Source organism: Mesocricetus auratus, unplaced genomic scaffold, assembly GCF_017639785.1.
Source record: "Mesocricetus auratus isolate SY011 unplaced genomic scaffold, BCM_Maur_2.0 Super-Scaffold_2245, whole genome shotgun sequence".
NCBI classification, from domain to species: domain Eukaryota; kingdom Metazoa; phylum Chordata; class Mammalia; order Rodentia; family Cricetidae; genus Mesocricetus; species Mesocricetus auratus.
In genome coordinates, this window is record NW_024429180.1 from 21,673,363 (window position 1) to 21,693,279 (window position 19,917).

Sequence of the window (19,917 nt, forward strand, 5' to 3'; positions counted from 1 at the left end):
TGATGGGGAAGGGAGAAAGAGGACCTCCTCCACCTGCAGCAACGAGTCCCTAAATGCTGGGGGAACCCCTGTCACACCTCGAAGAATCTCCTGGAGGCAGCGTATTTTCCTCCGGGTTGCATCTCCTGTGAACAAGTCCCCATCAGCAATGCAGCAAAAAGGTCTGTGTGAAGTCAGCCAATTCCTCCTCACAATTGTCCTAAGCTAGGGAACAGAATGGGCATGCTCAATGTGTAGAGGTTTAGGAGAATATGGGGAATCATAGCTTCCTGTGTGCCCTGTTGCAACTCATTTTAAGTGATCATTATGGCACAGTAGACTACATATCTGGTACATGCTTGACTGGAAGCGTGAGTGAGATTTCTGACTTGGGTATTATTCTACAATGCTTGGGAGATATGCTCTATTATGCATGCCTGAGAGCCAGAGAATTCTATGCAGGCAAATTTTTAAGAAGAGTAAATAAGCCAATAGGGCATATTAGAGATTTTAATAAATTCCTTTCTGGAAATTCAGAATAGGAAAGTGAACCATGTGTAACATGTGAATAATGCAACTGAACAAGCTTCATGTAACACTGATAAATAATTTGCCACTGTAGAGAAAATGAATCCATCTGAACACATAGGAAGTACACATGCAAATTAGTTATATATTTGGCCAAAGCATATAAATATGTTGGTAAGTTTCCCACAGTTGTGATCACCTGTACTTCATTTTCTGATCACAATGGGAAAGAGAGATAGAGGGTAGGGGAGGTGATGATTCATCGCATTTATCTAAAAGTAAAAATGAGAGATTAAGTGTACTGAGGTGTCATGGGGCTGGCAACCGTCACCGGTCTACAGACACAGGAGTAACAATGGCCTAGCCGCAGAGATCAGTGAATCTACAAACAGGATAAACTGGCATTGCAGAAAATGACACTGACTCTGCCTAGGATGGTCCAAGGGCTTCATCTTCGGGGGAAACATATCCCGGGAAAGTTCTAGATTCATACTGAGAGAGTGTTCAGGCCAGAGGATCGTGAGGGATTGAGCAAGAAGGGTATCCTGGACAGGAGAGTGAGATCTGAGGTTGGAAAAATCATCTTGGGGTGATCCTGACAAGATTTTTACATGCTATTCCCAGAGAGCTATATATTGTTATTAATTTTTTTGGCGATGTCAGCCGTTATTGAAATGTTTTAGGAGATAAGATCATTCTATTAATAGAATAATAGTTGGCATAAGCAGAGAGCAGCTGGGGTAGCGGGAGAGAAATGGCTTGGGCAAGCCAGTTAAGGAAACTATGCTGGGAGGGAATGGCCTTGGTGTGTTTCTCAGAGTGGAAAGTCCCAGCCTTGTTCAGCTGTGGTATCCTGTGGGACTCAGCTGGTAGACAGGGACCTCAAGAGGTCACCCACACCTACTCACACAGCCCTGTGTCGCACAGGCTGAGGACAGACACACTGATGAATTGCAGAAGTGTCAGCCCCCGGGGAAAGGCCAGTTGGCTTTGCAGCCACGGGCTCTTGTGTTTCTGGGTGGAAAGAGGAAGTGGTGACCTCACGCGTGTTCTTGTTTCACTGCTACAGGGAAACCTGGAAGGGGAATTCAGTCTGACTTTACCTTAAATCACTGGTTCCAGTAACTCAGAGCTACTGGGAAAGCGGTGTGTGAGCACCTTTCCCTGTGCTGAGCAGCGTGCATTCTTCAGGGAAGGCCCCAGTGTAGGGACCCCTGCGGGATGCCACTCACTGTCTTCTTCTCTGCAGATGGCCTGGACAGGACCGAGCTGCTCCCGTTGTCCCCTCTCACTCCCACTATGGAGGAAGAACCTCTCGTTATATTCTTGTCTGGTGATGAGGACACAGAAAAAGTTGAAGAAAAAAAGAAATCAAAGGAACTAAAGAGTCTGTGGAAAAAAGCTATACACCAGCAAATTCTGTTGCTTCGGATGGAGAAAGAAAATCAGAAGCTGGAAGGTTAGCCATTCAAGCAGGGCTAAGGGCTCCATATAACTCATTCTTGGGTGGATGCATACTCTGATTGAATATTGGTTGGTTCTCTCTCTCTCTCTCTCTCTCTCTCTCTCTCTCTCTCTCTCTCTCTCTCTCTCTCCTCTGTGTGTGTATGTATGTGTGTGAGTTATGGCTTGAGAAAGAAGGGTTTAAAATTTTGCCTTTTTATTTGATACCGTTGAAATACCAGTAGCCTTTTTGCATAATGAAGAGTGCAGACACATAGGATCCCTGTATTTACCAGGACTGCAATTTAGTATTGTTATGCATTAGTTAAGAAAAACTTTGCCACATGAAAAAAGAAGATCTTTTCTTTTTGAATATGATCTGCAACTTCCAGGCATAATCATTCATTCTGAGGGAAATATGCCCATTTCGAGCAAATTTTTCTGAGTTGTATCTAATTTAATTATCACCAATTAAATACAACCAGGTCCAAGTTGCTAGGTTTTTATAAATTTTCCATTTAAAATGACTTTTAAATCACTAAAGTTATAATCTAATATTTGTAAGAGCTGGCTACGGCTTTACTACTAGGTTTGTATATACTAAATGCTTTAGAATGAAAAGATGATGTAATTTGTTTCAGTTCCAGTAGATCAAAGAGATCTCAGATAGTGCCCAAATCCAAAACATACACAAATACCATTATTTTGGGCAAATTACTTCACCCAAAGGGTTTGCTTTTCTATCTGTAAAATGAATGATTAGTTTAAGGGGGCCCTTGGCATTTGAGGTTTCCAGGAGATGTATAAATAGCATTTTTCTGTCTCTCACTTTTGTTGTATTGTCTTCCAGAAGACATTTAAAAATGTAGGTGTTTACATTTCTGAGCTTATTTTCTGCCATAATGTCCTCTTTACTGTACCTCAATGCAATTCAGGTTTTGATTCTTGAAAAAAATTAACACCGCTTATTTTGTTTATTTTTATTGTTATTTTTTACCAGCATGCAAAGTACATAAGTTGCTAAATATCCTTAGGAAATAAGTCTTTTCTCAAGATTAAAAACTCAATTCAGCTTTTAAGAGGTTGTGTGACACATAGTATACTCTCTGGGATTCTCAAAGATTTTGGTAGGACTAGAAGTCATATTTTTCAGCAATTAGTTTCATCTTGATTATCCTGAACATAAAAGGAAATTGGCAAAAAGATGATTAATGTTGTTATAAACATTGAAAGCATGGATTTTAGTTCAGTTAAGAGTATATTCAAATAAAATCTTATATTCTGTATCAAAGGATAGTTTTAGATTCTTGGGTTGTTTGAACGGACAAATGAATGGCCTTGTTTGGCTCAGTCTTTATTCTAGAGACCAGTAAGTGACTAGTGCGGGCACACTGTAGACTTCACCTGAAGTCACACGGTGGCACTCAAGGGGGACCAATTTTAGAACACAGGGCTGCCTGTTCTAACTCCCTGGCCTTTTTGAGTATTCTACAATGTCTCCCCACTGTGTGTGCTAGTATGAAATGGTGGTGTGTTTTAGTATAAGTGATTGCACGTCTTTATTGAGGTCAGCTACACTATGTAATTTTACAGAGTAAGGACAGAGAAGATGATGAGAACTCTTTTGTAAAGGCTTTATCAACTCCATTCTTACTTCACAGCTTAAGCATAAAGGACAAGATTCTAGATGGATGGCAATCATTTCCCAACATTGCCTTACAGTTAAACAATTGAGAGAGGACAAAAATCAGTGTTCTTACCATTTTTTAGTCAGGGTCTGTGACTAGCATATAACAGGTTCTTAGGATTATTTGGGATGCACACTGACAAGAAAGGGTGTAGGAAAGATAGCTAAGGAGATATGTGTAGTTCCCTGTTAAGCACACTGTGAGTAGCGATGCATATAGAGAGTTGTGTTTATTGTTAGCTTCGGCAGACCTCCTTCTTTGAAAGAACTATCCCCTGCATACACATGAACATATCCCAGGCTGAACCGCACTAGAAAGCCACCTAGTGGCCTCCAAGAGAAATGTGTTTGTAGTTCATCTGCCTTTTGGCTATGTTCAGACTTCTAAATAGGAATCTTTATCACCCTGCTTGAAGAATAGTTCATTTTAAGGTATTTTGCTTCTTTTTGGATGGTTTTAATTGCATTAAGTAAAAAGTAACATTCATCCTGCTACTGTTTTTGTGCTGTCGAGGACTTTGGATGCTTGACAAAGATTTGTGTTGCAGAAGGTAAGCTGACCAAGGGAGAAGGGAGCTTGAGGGGATGGAGAACATTCAGATTCCTGTGAAGAGACCAAGAGGAAGGGTGGGATGTGCACTCCCGTGTCTGTATCTCTGTTCTCTCGTAATTGTTATTTAACATAAAGACCGGTCAAGGCAGCGGGCGCTTTTTATAGGCATTTCCTTTAATGAGTCTGGGCTTGTGGTTTAGATCACCAAGCAAGGAAGAAGTCTGCGTCATTACAATGAATTTCCCTTTTTAAGGTTATGAAGAAGAGAGGCTCCGGTACATAGCTCAGTGGTAGAAAGCATGCTTAGCCTGCACCAGGCCTTCCGCTCAATCCTCGCACCTCAAATAAACAAAAGGTTATTAAAGATGAATACAGGAACATATAGTCTAGTGTTAAGGGAAATATGAATGACTCTACAACTAATAGGGATGCATTAGACTCTCACAGTAAATAAAATAAAATAATCTATTTTTACGTATATGAACGTTTTGCCTACGTGTGTTTCAGTATACTACATGAGCACCAGTGTCCTCGAAGAATCCTCTGGAACAGCAGCCAGTGTTCTTGACCACTGAGCCACATCTCTAGCCGCTTTAATGATGTTAAAGTTGATATCAGCTGCTGCTTCTAACGCTTTCATATTTTCCCAGAGTTGAAATTCATAGCATTGCTAACATTTACTTATTTGTGTGCACGCACACCTGTGTGTGTGTGTGTGTGTGTGTGCACGCTCATGTCACAGTGGAACTGTGGAGGCCAGTGGACAGATTTTGAAAGCTGATTCTCTCCTCCCTCTATGTGGGTCCCAGAGGTCCATTTCAGGCTTGGTTAATAGTATCTTGAACACACAGAACATCTCTTCAGCAGCAGTTTGTATTTTATTTATACTTAGCAAAACTGCAGAGTATAAAATAGTAAAAAGTTCTTAGGTGCTGTATGTATTTTCTCATAGGAATGACTCAGCATTTGTAAACCTCCTATATTTCCTCCAAAAGACTTATAAAGATTTTCCTTATTTTTATGTACCTGAGTGTTTTGTCTGCATGTGTCCCTGAACATCACTGGTATGCAGTGTCATGTAGGCTATAATAGGGTGTTGATCTTCTGGAACTGGAATTACAGATGGTTGTTAGCTGTCATGTGGGTGCTGGGAATTTAACTTGGATCCTTTTAATCACTAAGCCATCTCTCCAGCCCCATTTCCTCAAAATTTTAATTTTTCCCTCCAGAGGAGAGTAAGTGGTTATAGTAATAATACATCCAGTATTTACAATGCTGTATTGTAATAACAGGGTGGTTTTGATTCATTGCTTTTCTTTCTTTCTCTTTTTTTTCAAGCAAGAAGAGATGAACTCCAGTCTAGAAAAGTTAAGTTAGACTATGAAGAAGTTGGTACATGTCAGAAGGAAGTCTTAATAACATGGGACAAGAAGTTGTTAAATTGCAGAACTAAAATCAGATGCGACATGGAAGACATTCACATGTCCCTTAAAGAAGGTAATCACCATTTTCATAACCTATTAGCATGGAAAGCTGTGGAGATGTTTTTGATTTATGAAGTAGAAACATATTATTGTCCTGTACATTGTATTGTACTGTAAAGAAAGTAAAGCAGGTTGTTGGTGGCGTACGCCTTTAATCCCAGCACTTGGGAGGCAGAGGCAGGTGGATCTCTGTGAGTTCGAGGGCAACCTGGTCTACAAGAACTAGTTCCAGGACAGCCTCCAAAGCCACAGAGAAACCCTGTCTCGAAAAAGCAAAAAGAAAAAAAAAAGAAAGAAAGGAAGGAAGGAAAGTATAGTGCTGTGTGGATGGATGGGTTTTCTGTTACTACCTATACCCTGCTAATAGGATTGATGAGAAATTGGTGACTCTGTCCCCACAAAGGTTTCTGACTTTACTATTACTCCTTCATACTTAGTGCAGCTTTTCTGATGCTCGGTGTTCATTGCTTACCGAAGAAGAGATGCGTGTCTTAGTAGACATGTCTAATTGTTGCCATGAAATAGTGAGGATGCACTGACTTGACTCATCACCAGCATTTGATCAGAAATACTTATTTACATATAATAATGGTGATGGGTCTATGAAAGACAGCTTATCAAAATGCGATGCTATTAGCACACTGGAGAACACCAGCTGAAAGGAGAGATTCAGTTTTCCCTGTGATTCAGCTCACCTACTGTGGCTTCATGGCTTTATTTCCAAACTCATGATCTGACTTCTGCATCTCGGGTTGTAGGGGTTCCCAAAAGTCGACGAGGGGAAATTTGGCAGTTTCTAGCATTACAATACCGCCTGAGGCACAGATTACCCAACAAGCACCAGCCTCCAGACACCTCCTACAAGGAACTTCTGAAGCAGCTCACTGCTCAGCAGCACGCCATACTTGTGGATTTGGGTATGTCTGTGTTTGTTGCTTGGTTAACGGTGATAAAGAAGATGGTTGACATCTACTGAGCTGCTGACCCCTTTGTCTGGGTTAGTTGGCCTTATATTCAGATTAAAGAACCATGAGTGGAATATTCACCCCCAAACTTCTCTGAAGTGGGAATCACTGTGAAGGCCATGTTACGGGATGCGCTCAGTTACCGTGTGTGTGTATGTGTGTGTGTGTGTGTGTGTGTGTGTATGTTTATAGTGCTGGAGATAAAACTCAAGGCCTTGTGCATTCTAGGCAAGTGCTCCTCCACTGAGCTATCCCCTCAGCCAGGCATCTCTGTCATGATCAGTGCTGATTTTGAAATAGGTTAAAAGGGTAAAGAGATATTTAACAGGACTTTGAAGACTTTCAGACACTTCTGAATACCAACTTTCAGCAATCACTGTACAAACTAATGTCAAAGTCATCCTGGTAGGGACTCCAGAATGACTAGATAATGGCAAATCAGAAAACAAGCAGCCATATGTGTGGACCGGTGGGCTGCTCATGCACTCTGCTGAGATACATCCCTAGCCCCATAGTATAATTTTAAAAATCATTTTTTCTCTTAAGCCAATTATCATATATATGTTTATATATATATATTACTATTTTGAAGTATCTAAAATTTATATTGGTATTTAGCTATTTAATCAATACCTTTAGTTGAGTTCCTGAGTGGTAAAGAGAGGAATACCTTATATTTGTGTTCAGTTTATATTAGGCATATAAGAAAAATCACTGGCTAAAAACTAGTGTTTGCCTCTGTTCTTTTCATTGGCAAACAGCTTTTCTTGGGGGAAGGGCTCAACTCAATATATTTTGATTCCAATAGAACCAAAGTGGAAATGTTATAGGGAAAATGAACAATTCAGTCGATGTCCTGGCTGTGGTTGTCAACAGGTTGCATTTCTCCCAAGTCTGTTCCTTTGTTAACTGAGAACCTTGTCCTTCCCCATGGTCCCTGCCAAGCTGTGGAAATGTATTGGTAAATGGGCGATGAGATGTAGGACCAGGGCATTGCAGCTGGGGCCAGTCTAGATGTCCCTTATAACAGGAAAATGGTGAGTGAGCTTTCAATGAAAGAATGCCAGACAAAGATGGAGGGAGGCTGTGTTCTTGGATACACAGTGTATTTATAACTTTTTCTTAGCAAAAGATTGAAGGGAGAAATTAGATTGCTAATTTTAAAAACTGGTTATTTGCCTCTGCCCAGTGGCCATCTGTGTTCCTCCATTCCTCTCCCGTGCCTCCTCTCATTTCTCCTCCTTACGCTGCAGAAATAATCTTATCAGTTCCTGGAAAACACAGAAAAGGAAAACAGAAAGCACTTTTCAGCCTATGTGCTGGAAAACACTTCAAAATCTCCCCACTATTGCAGATTCTAGTTGACCTGAGTAGTCAGTCATTTGACAAGGAAGCTCACATCGTCCTTGTTTTCTGGTGGCTCAAGGAAAGTCCCAAGCTAGTGTCAACAGCTTTGGTGAGGAGGGTGGCTCTGTAGCAGTACCAAGCATCAGCATTTTAGAAATGCAGGGCTGAGTTTGTTTGCATGTTGGTGTCTCCATGGTAATTTCCTATCCAGAGGTAAATTTTAGGCAGAAATTTACTTGAAATCACATTGAGCGTTCACTGTCTTTATCTTCCTTGGACATGTGTGTGTATATATGTGTGTACATATTCGTGCTTGTATTATATTCATATGTTGTATATTTTTTAAAAGAGGGTTACATGGTTTATGGAAACAGAGATAAAATTTATCTAAAAAAGCATAATTCCTAAATGATAGACTCCCTGTAAAGCAAAATAAAACCAAACAAATCCTTCTAGTATCATATTACAAACACACAAAATAAAAAGTGAATCGGATTGCAGGTTACCAAGATTTTGTCCTAAATAAAGACACCTTATAGAATTTGATTTTCATTAGAGAGTGGTCTTTACATGAATTTAGACTTTGCCTTGATTCAAACTCAAAATCAATCTGAGTTTTGATCTGTAGTACCTCCGGGCTCTACCATCGAGGACAGATTTCTGTTGAATGGCATTGCTTTTGTAGGAAGCAATGCTGCTTAGCATAAAATGGTCGTCTCTGTCATGTGTGTGGAACATAGAGTACAAGGTGGCGAGGGGAAGAGGGTGGCGAGGGGGAGGGAGAGAAGAAGAGCCTCTGAGATGAACATTCCCTGACAGAGTGCTGCTTCTTTTCAGAGGTCACTGCCTTGGGTTTCCCTTCTGACTTCTAAGCTTGGTTCTCCTTTCCCTCCACAGGGAGGACGTTTCCCACCCACCCTTACTTTTCAGTGCAGCTTGGAGCAGGGCAGCTGTCCCTCTTTAACCTGCTGAAAGCTTACTCTTTGCTGGACAAAGAGGTGGGCTACTGTCAGGGCATCAGCTTTGTGGCCGGAGTACTGCTTCTGCATATGAGCGAAGAGCAAGCCTTTGAAATGCTCAAGTTCCTTATGTACGACCTGGGCTTCCGCAAGCAGTACCGACCGGATATGATGTCGCTTCAGGTGAGGCAGCAACTCTTGGTCTTCAGGTATGCAGGAGGTTTTCATCAGAGGTCTCGGTGCCAGCCGTTTCTGAATCACAGTTCAGAGTTCATGAAGTCTAGGCCCGGTGTCTTTGAACTTGGGCAAATGAATGGATATATGTTAATCATTGTTTTAGGTGAGGATTTGAGATTTTGCTAAATACTGATGTGCTTAGGAAAGCATGCAGAAAGTGCTCACCAAGGTATACAACTATAGCAGTCCAATTCTGATTTGGCAGCTATGTATAGGCCTACTTAACGGGCTAAATGATGCTTTATTCTGAACAGTGTACTTATATTTTGTATCAGAGAGAAAACATTGGCACAACTGTAAGGAATTAAATTAACTCTGGTTTTCAGAAAACAATTTCTTTGTTATTAGAGTTTCAGAGAAAAGAAGCTGTATGTGAACAGGGATTTCGGTCCACAGGCAGAAAGATTTAGTTATAAATTTAAAATACAATATTTTTTCTCATTAGAGAATTCCTAATAAAAATTTAACCCTGCATAAGCATAGGTCAGTTGGATTCATACATTAATAATCAGTATGATTCAGGAAACATCACAGAAGAGTCCCAAGTGATAATCCCTACACACATGTACATAAGAGCAACATTAAATGGACTCAGAGGGTTGTACATGTGTGTATATGTATGTAACAATAGCAATTATGGGATAGGTCATGAATCCATGTTGGAAGGAGAAGTAGGAGTGAGGGAGTTGTTACAATGATGTAAGCAGTGTGCTATGTCAGAAATTCTCAAAGAAAATCATAAAAATTATCATTATAATTACCAAGAATACTCTTCCTTATTTTGGAAGTGTAAATGTTCCTGCCAGCAGTGACAACCTCCTAGGTGTTATCATCCCAGGAGTGCTGAACTCTGCTTCAGAAAGTGAAACAGGACACATTTCCATTGCTAGCAGGATGCCAGTAGGGTTTGATCCCTGAGGTTTCCAAAGATGGTTCAGCTGCCTTCCCTACCTACACTAGTGAGCCTGGCTTCCTTGAAGGGAGGTCTGTTTTCTTGCTTCACTCTTGAGTGTGAGCACTACAGGCTCTGCTTCAGTGACCTTAACTATGAACAGGGGTGGGTCTCCTTTTCATCACTATCTGTCTCTGCCGATCTCTGTGCTGGATGCTCTGTGCCGGAGCTCTGTGCTGGATGTGCACCCTTCTGCTGCTCTCTGAAGTCTGGTGTGGCCTTTCGCCTCTTTCGCCTCTTCCATTACCCTCCCTTCTCATGTCGCTTCCTCCTATCTGGAGCCTTGCCAGGTTAAATGCACTGCCGAATAGGAGAATGATTTGATTTTTTTTGGACAAATAGGGCTTTATTATTAAAACTTCCTTTGTAGGAGCCTTGGTTTTCGCATCTGCCCAAATCTACTTCGATGGAGGAAATATTGCTAGCCTCCAGTTTAGAACATAGGATGCAGAATGAAAATAATGAAATGGCAAACATTTGTTTCTTTATTATGGTCACAACTGAACAAGAACAGAATGTCTTTATCAACATACTTGCTTTTTCCTCTGCTAATAAGGTTTGATTCTGAGCTTATCGAAATACTAGTTTTTCTGCTGACGAACGCCCACCCTGTCTAGTTTCTAAACCGGAGCTGGTCTGGGGGAAATGTATGATTTCCTTCTGGACATGGCTTACTGAGATAATAATCTCATTACAAAACCTCTGTTTGTGTTTGCCTGCTGCCACGCTGTTTATTTTCTTACCATGACTTCCTGTGGCTCTGGTTTGTTCCTTTTACAGTTTGTGTGGAAACTCAGTTTCCAAGATTTGTGTTGTTGATAAGGCTCAGATGGGATCGGCAGTGTCTATGTGCAATACTTGGTGATTCGTTTTCCCCCGGGAGTTGTCTCGTTTTTAGTTTATGCTCTGGAAACCGTTCTTGAACTTACAACATGATTGGTTGTTAGCGTGCACTTTTTATTACTTTATGTCTCTTTATAAGAAAAAGTTTTCATTCAGCAGGAGATACTGGAAATCTGTTAGGAGACTCAAAAACAATTCATTCCTATTGGAAGAATGATGTCCTTTCCAAGTACACACACCACACCAAACACATGGTAGACACGCTTGATTAGGAGACCTAGTTGAGTTTATACTGATATGAATTATGCCCTAAATGCAGTGACCTTGTTTTTGGACATCATCTTTAAAGTTAACAATAAAAATAAAGATGTGTTGCTTTACTAAGTGTGTGTGTGTGAGTTCTTGGAAGTTTGTATGTTGGATACACATGCAGATTGCTGCAAGTTTTCTTTTTCTTCTCTATATGAACCGCAGATCCAGATGTATCAGCTGTCCAGACTCCTTCACGACTACCACCGAGAGCTCTACAATCATCTTGAGGAGAATGAGATCAGCCCCAGCCTGTACGCGGCACCCTGGTTCCTCACGCTCTTTGCCTCTCAGTTTCCCTTAGGATTTGTAGCCAGAATTTTTGGTAAGAGATGCCTGTGTTCAATAGGGAGAGTGGTATATGTTCTCCCGATGTCATCGTCAATGAAGTCCCCACAGGGCTAGGAAAATCCTAAGTATTAATCAAACACAGTGGAAAAGAATTGGGTTCCTATGAGCTTATGCTTATTTGTGTGGAAAACCTAGAAAACACAGTTTTCAAATGTGGATTAGGGACAGACTGTATGGTTTTCTAGATTTTTATCTTTCTGGATCTTTCATCTTTCTCTCATTACCGTCTTCAACTTGGATTCAAAATACAGAGAAAGGAACACAGCTGCTGTGCTATTATGGGTGCTATTTCTAGTGGCATTTCTTAGTCTTTCTGTTGTTAATACATCACATTTGTTGTTTCCTTGTTTACATAGCTACATTTACTGCCACGGAAGGAGGCATAGCCAATCCGTAAGGCTATGGCTAAGAGGAAAATCACTGAATGTAGACAGGCACATTATTGCTTTGCTCCAACCACAGGGTTGGCAATTGAAGAAAGGAGAGCATGGCAAGGCTTGTGTGTCCTCTGGGGGCCTTTAGATCTCTTCACAGGTCTTAAATGGGTTCCTCAAAGTATCATTAAGAAAACATGAGCCTGAGTGTATGTGTGCACATCTGTAATCTTAGCATTTTGAGAAGCTGAGACGGGATTGGGAGTTTGAGACTGCGTAGACTGTGGGCTACATAACAAATCCTCATTTGTCTTAGGTATGATTTCTGTTGCTATGATAAAACACCATGACCAAAGGGAACTTGGAAAGGAAAGGCTTTATTTTAGCTCACACTTCTATACCACAGTCCATCACTGTGGAAAGTCAAGGCAGGAAACTTGAGGCATGAGTAGATTCAGAGGCCATGGAGAAGTGCTGATTACTGGCTTGCCCCTCATGGCTAGCTTAGCCCCTCATGGCTTGCTTAGCCTACTTTCTTCTAATACCCACTGTCTTCTAGCACCATCGTGTGTGTTCTGGGTCCTCTTACATAAATCAACAACCATAGGAAACTGCACTACAGATTTGTGTACAGGCAATCTTATGGAGGCATTTTCTCAGTTGAGAGTCCCTCTTCCCCAATGGCTCTAGCTGGTGTCAAGTTAGCATAAAACCAACCAGCACAGCGTCTAAAAGCAAAACAGGAAAGACATCAGCAAGTACTGTTCACTAGAAATTTATCCAATGATATTGGCTGGGACCTCTGTGACCTGGAGAGGGCTCCAACATCTGCTGGCTTCTACACATCTGTCTAGAGGCCTGAGCAAGCAGCTCTGTATTTATGGACCACTCATCTAAATTGGAGCTTTGCAATTTTTTGATCAAATTTTAAGTGTTTTCTAATTTTAAGTCATTAACTTTTTTTAAGAGTTAGTATAAAACTAAGAAAAAATCAGACTATAACAAATACAAAGATGTTAGGGGAAGCTTGAGTTTTGAGCATGTGTGTGTCTTATGTGTACATATCCATGTTGTGGTTTAGCACACATTTTTAATCGGAGGTCTAATGCCGTCTTCTGACAAAGCTGGAGCTGAAATGTGATGCCCAATTGCATCACATGGGCTTGCAATCCCTGGCTGTCTCTTGCTTGTTGACTATACACCATTTTTTCCCAGTGGAGTATTCTCTGGTGCTTTGGATTCTGATAATGTGTCTCCTAAAAATTCCTTTAGATGTGCTTGTGTCCGCTTGAAGGGATGTTTCTTTCATTTGCTTTGAACTCATAATGTCAGAGGTAATGATACTCTGTCTCTTCCCTGTTAGAGATCATGACTAAAAATGACAACAGGCAGCCGGGTGGTGGTGGTGCACGCCTTTAATCCCAGCATTTGGGGGGCAGAGGCAGGCAGATCTCTGTGAGTTTGAGGCTAGGCTGGACCGACAGCTTCCAAAATAATACAGAGAAACCTTGTCTCGTAAAACCAAAAAAAAAAAATGACAGCAGGCTGGGATGCACAGATCTTGTGTATGCTGAAGTTCCCTCTTTAATTTCCTACTTGAATATAGATTTAATTACATATTAACTGGCTAATTTGTTTTTGGATTATGAATAGTTGAAAGTACTAGTTGACTACACTGATTTGTTGTTATGAAAAACCTTTTAGTTGAATGTACTTATTTGAACTTTATCTAGAATCCATTAAACTTACCAGTAAAACTCTAAATAATATGTAGACAGACAGATACATGATGTCTCCTTTGTTTTCTTAACCATATATGAAATCCATAAAAGTATGATGAATAGACAACATTTGTTTCAGTCATATCAACTTGTTTTTAAAAATAAAAGCTGGTTTTGACCAGTTTACTTTTACGTGCTTTCTAATTCTGATGCTGCAATAAAACAAAGAATGTGCTCTTTGCAATAATAGATGCACAACTTTGACTGTGAAAATTTTATCCCTTGTTCTAGATATTATTTTTCTTCAGGGAACTGAAGTTATATTTAAGGTTGCTCTCAGTTTACTGAGCAGCCAGGAGGCACTGATAATGGAGTGTGAAAACTTTGAAAATATTGTGGAATTTCTGAAAAGCACATTGCCTGATATGAATACCACTGAAATGGAAAAAATTATTACCCAGGTATGATGTAAATGATCCAACATGTGCTAAACTCTTTCACATAAAAATGTAGTTTGCCTAACATCTATTTTCTTTAAGGTCTTCTTTTGTTTGATTAACTATTTTATTTAGAGCTGAGACGACTATGAAATTTAAGCATTTTAACACCGTCTATCTGCCTTTGCACAGAAATATGCTATAGTGATGTATGGTAGGTTTTCAAGGTATCCTTTTGATTTAAACCATCAGTGAGATCTTGGTCAGAACCTGAATGGTTAGTATGGCCAGAGAGAAAAATGAAGCTCACCAGCTTTGCAATGTCACCAATTCTTTCAGAATTTCTAAGAGTGACCAGGTCTGTGACCCCAGTTACTTGGGAGGTGGAGGATGTGGGATTGCAAATCTAAGGCCACCATGGTGCTGTAGCTCAGTGATTGACCATTCCTTTGTCCAGATTGGGTCCTCAGAACCACAAAATGTAACTCATATGCAGATTATGTAAACAGTAATCAGTAGTTTCTAATTATTAAAATCTTTAAGTTAAAAACTATGGCCTTTGTTTATATTTTATTATTTGTCTGTTTTTTAAAATATCTTTTCTGATTTGTTTGAAGCATGGTCACACTGTGGAACCCAGGCTGGCCTTGAACTTGCTTTTTCTCCCACTTCTGTCTCCCAAGTGCTGGGCTTGTGGGTATGGATCACCATATATTACTGGCTGAAATAACTTGTATTCATATCAAGCAGTTACATATAATGATTTTTGGAGATATGAAACAATGTATGTCCTCTTAAATCACTGCCCTCCAACTTAAAATAAAGAAATTAACAGGACTTTCCTGACTTTGATTAGAACCAATTGACCATGGAATTGATTGCTTATCTTGAGAGAGTCTCACAAAGACTAGCAATGCATATAGGCATTTATCAAGACCTTTCTGCTCCATTAACAAATACATTCAAAATGCCCCTATGTAGCTTTGCTTACTAATCAGCAGTGATTGTCTCTGACACAGATAATCATTGCTCAACAACAAATGATGACCTGGTACTCTAAATTTCGGGAGATAGTTCTAGATTACAGTCCTCTTGGTTGCTAACTACCCTTGGACATTAGTTTATTCTTGTGACTTGGTCTCATTTTTAGGATGTTTCAGTTGCATAGAAATACTCTGTGTGCTATCATACTGAAAGTTAGATCTGTATCTCATTTATTCTTGTGTGGATAGCCAGGGCTGTTTTTCCCTTTTGGTGCATTTTAATGTTCCCAATAGTGCTGGGAAATAAATATGAAGTCTATCATTATACACTGCTTGTATCCTGGTATAGACACTGAAGGGCAGACTAACCAACTCATGGTGCTTCAACAGGTTTTTGAGATGGACATTTCCAAACAGTTACATGCCTATGAGGTAGAATATCATGTACTACAGGATGAGCTTCTGGAATCTTCCTATGCCTGTGATGATAATGAATCTCTGGAGAAGCTGGAGAGAGCCAACAACCAACTGAAAAGACAGAACATGGACCTTCTAGAAAAACTCCAGGTACAGAAATGAAGATGGGAACAACTATGAGCGAGTAGCACTGTTGCATGGAACTGCTCAGGATGATTGGGGCATGAATGTGGGTTGAACCGATGAAGACCAGTGACATAGGTGTCTCATCTGGTTCATGTATTTGGAGGTCAACAAATGTACTTAGGAGCTTAAGTATCACTTGGGGATGGAACAGATCCACAAAATAGTAGAAGAGCAATTCAAAGCAGAATTTGGGTTCACCTTATTGGATGCTATAAAATTCAGGTAATTTCTGGGGGAGGAAAAAATAAAGCCTGAGGAACCAGGTATGTGGTTATGTGAGCGTGGGCTGGATTCTGAGGGATGAACAGTGAGTGAGGAGGACCTTTGTGTTGCTCAGGGAAGGAGGCTGAGTCAGTCAGAAAGCTTGGCAGAGCTTGTCAGGTCAGGCCTCATGCTGGTGAGAGGAGGAGGGGGAGGGTGGAGAGAAGCAGAGTTTCTTTGTTGTCTATGAACAGAGTTTTATGTGTCCATTTTCAGAAGGAAGCATCACAAAAGTATTCAGGCCTCGTGTTTGAAAGAGCAATAATAACCAAAGACATGTTAGGGTGGAGTCAGAAGGAAGGGAGGCAGCTAGTGAAACACTTGTGAAAATGTAGTTAGTTTTGTCTGATACTTGTCTAGTGCAAAACAGAAATGGAGAGAAGCGGAGATGTCTCTGGGTAAATCGACAGTGAACTAATAACACAGACTTGCTACAGACTTTCTATTGACAGCTCCAGGTAGCCATCGTCAAACTTCTCAATTAGTTGAAATGAATGGATTTCCAAGTATGTCTGTAGAAGCCAAACCTCCTGGGAGGTCTTACGTTGTTGAAGGTACTGCTTTTGGAAGGGATTAAGGAAGTTTTCCTAATACCTTTGTTCTTCTGGAAGGCTTGTTACTAAAGGGCAAGACTGTCTAGAACCGCCAATCACTTGGATTCCTTCTTAAACACAGGAGCTCTTCCTCACCAGTGTGCTCAAATGATGATGTGTGACACAGCAGGGGTAGTGGGAGTGCTTGCCGAAGTGAGCACCATGCTGCTTACTCTAGCATCTCCCAAAACTGTGAGATAAACTGAGTCACATAGCAAAAACTAGTCAAGAGTGTCCTTGTTCCACGTTTAGGCAGGCAGGACAGGGGACACCAGTGAGTGTGGGTGATGACTTCAGCTTCATGTAGGGATGAATGTCATGTGAGTATAATGAGTGTATATACATATGCCTGTACATGTGTGTCTGTATATATATATATACACATATATATATACACACACAGAGAGACACACAATCACACATACATACATATATGTATATATTTACATATATGTAACATATGTTGCTGAAGTTTGAATCCAGGATCTTTAGAATGATAGAAAAGTATTCTATCACTGAACTTACATCTTCTGTTTCTAATATTTAGATTTTTGAGTACTCTAAGAAAAAAAACATATTCCAGAGAATATTTTTGTATATTGAAATATTCTTAAAAAACAACTGCATTTTTCTCAGTGTTTGTTCACATGATATTCTGTTAACTAATGTGATATAATTATCTAATAACAAATGTAAGGCATGGCTGTTACTGTAATAAGGAAACAGACTTCCTAAAATTTTTAATTTGATTTTTTTTTCTTGACAAACAGGTGGCTCATGCTAAAATCCAGGCCTTGGAATCCAACCTAGAAACTCTTTTGACCAGAGAGACCAAAATGAAGGCTTTAATCCGGACCCTGGAACAAGATAAGATGGCTTATCAAAAGACTGTGGAGCAAATCCGGAAGCTGCTACCAGCGGATGCGCTGGCCAACTGTGAATTGCTGCTGAGAGACCTAGCTTACTCTACTAATGACAAAGCCAAGACAGGAAATAAGCCATAGTTCTAGATGTGGCCTCAGCATAGAGCTAGCTACCTTACGATACATGGAAGGTGGCACACCTGTGCACTGCAGATCTAATGTCGACCAGAAATCTGGTGGGACACCTATTACTGGTGCTGAGATCATCAGTGGGTGATGTCGCTCTCCTCAGAGCACTCTACTCCTAAGCCATCATAGACATCCAGACTGGATTTTCTTCTGGTTGTTGCCAACTGTATACATAAATATACATAAATGGACATAAAGATCAGTGCTTTCAAATCAAACAGTAGACGTGTATTCAGAGCAGTTTTTCTTTTCTAGTCAAAAATTCTAGTCAAAACTTCATGAAATCCACACCAAATGGAAGTTGAAGTGACATTTCCTTTTGGACACACATGAAATCTTTTTGTTTTTCTAGTGAAACAAATCTAGAACACCTTTGTGTATTGAAATATACTTGAAAAAAAATGAATGTATTTCCCCTCCCCCCCAGACTAGCATGTTTCACTCAGTGTGGTAGGCAGACACATTTCTGTAACTGTGTGTGGCTGTTCCATGTAAGGGATGTGTGAGTCTCTTAGGAAGGTAGGGCCTATCTGGCCTTGCCCACTGTGTGACAACTAGTATGTCTGATCTTCACTTACCTTGAGTCTGGTTAGGCTTTGCTAGACACACAGGGACAAGGCAGGACCTGTGTCTGAGTCCACCCACCTCAAAGGGAAGAGGAATGTTGCTAATTTTCTAGCAGATTAGACCAGCATTGATATTCAAACTGGAAATATCAGGCCTCAAAAACACAACTAAGCTCCTAAATTGTCTGTAGTAGCTTTTTGCCTTTTTATTTAAGTGACTTAAACAGTGGTAAACAGTTGGTTGGTGTTGTATCTACCAAGTGACAAGGTTTGCTTTTTTTCCTCACAAAATTATGGGAGCCTTCCATGTAATTCTTGTGACCTTCAGTTTAGGATAGGGAAATGAAATTATGATCGATTTTCCAAAGATGACATATCATGTTGAGTTGCTTTTTATCTTTTGCTCAATAATAGAGCGTCTATGACTCAATTTCCCCTTTCATGTGAAAATTTAGAACTGTGAAATGTTTAGGAACAAACTATGTAAAGTACACTGGAAGGGAAGAGAAATTTCTTGAACCCAGTTAAAACCTGTACAATTCTGTATTTGGACTCCTGGTTTCGCAGGTATAGACAGCTTACTAGGGAATGTTCATGCATGCTCGGTGCATGGGTGGAAAGTAATTTTCCTAGTACACGGTCAGTCCCTACAACAGAGATGACTTGACAGCAGTGCCTCTGAACATGAAGGCAATGCTTCTGCCTTTCCAAACAGTGTTTATTGTTGCTGCTTTTGGCAGTCCTTGTCTTTTTTTTGCAGAAGGGTTATTTGGGGTTAATTTTCCTCAGAGAGAGTTTATTATACCCAAGATGAAATTTTATTATAGAGCTCACAAGTCAAAATGTAAATCAGTAGATGCCAAGCATCTACAAACCCTTTTCGGATGTTCCTCACTTGAATGTCACAAGTCTTGAGATCAGGGTGATGTTGGATCCAGGGGGTTTCCTCCCCAAACCACCAAGTCTTATTATGTAGGAGAGTTGCTATAGCGTCTAGATTCTCGGAAGTGCTTGTTCTATATTCTCTGTTAGGATGAGGGCCATTAGTTGATCCGTTGCTTGGATATTCTGAAAATGTATCCATTTGTAGCGTCTTCTATTCTCCTACCAGGATGAAGAAGAACACAGTCTTACTTTCTGATGATAGAAATTGCCTTATGGGTGTGATGCCCAGGTGGTGACTGAGGAGTCTTCATGTTGGGGAAGGAAATATTTTCTTTTGGTTTCTTAGTTAAAAGTACACTATATTCTGGATGTTCAAAGTCAGCAATTAAGACAATGTGGATACAGCATTTTCTTGTGAAAATGATTTTTTCTTTCTCATTTGTGATTTTGAAAAATGTTATACCAGTTCTGCTTTGTCATTTTACATCTTCATCAGGTTCATATAATGTCTGTGCATTTCCAATAAATATGTTGCTGCATTTTCCTGAACTTTGCTGTTGTTATTTTGGGGGGAGGGTAGGATGGAGTGGGGCTTAATCCTTTGCTTAGAGACTTGAAGTCAAAACCTGCATGGGTTGGACTGATGCTACCCAAACCTGAAAATGCTGAACGTTCTCATGAGAAAATTCCAGGACAACAAATATAATTTAAGACCATTGTGAAAATATAGTGTTGAGCAATTTCCAACTTCTTTCACAATGAGGTTGTGACTGTAGACCTCTTTTCTCTCTTCCCTCCTTTTGTC

At 40.2% G+C, this 19,917-nt stretch overlaps 1 protein-coding gene across 6 annotated transcripts in view; it reads left to right on the forward strand.

The window, feature by feature from the left end:
• The window catches only part of Tbc1d4 (TBC1 domain family member 4), a 167,511-nt gene extending 147,850 nt beyond the window's left edge, over nt 1-19,661 (forward strand). For 3 of the 6 annotated variants that reach the window (XM_040752029.1, XM_040752142.1, XM_040752168.1), the window contains 9 exons: nt 1-161; nt 1,757-1,966; nt 5,526-5,687; nt 6,433-6,591; nt 8,884-9,128; nt 11,452-11,611; nt 14,024-14,193; nt 15,543-15,719; nt 17,380-19,661. In XM_040752029.1, the coding sequence (XP_040607963.1) occupies nt 1-161; nt 1,757-1,966; nt 5,526-5,687; nt 6,433-6,591; nt 8,884-9,128; nt 11,452-11,611; nt 14,024-14,193; nt 15,543-15,719; nt 17,380-17,613 (1,678 nt within the window). In that variant the 3' untranslated portion in view covers nt 17,614-19,661. The remainder of the gene's footprint in view (nt 162-1,756; nt 1,967-5,525; nt 5,688-6,432; nt 6,592-8,883; nt 9,129-11,451; nt 11,612-14,023; nt 14,194-15,542; nt 15,720-17,379) is intronic. The other 3 variants (XM_040752068.1, XM_040752106.1, XM_040752211.1) reach the window with 1 other exon arrangement.
• Nucleotides 19,662-19,917: the final 256 nt, after the last annotated feature.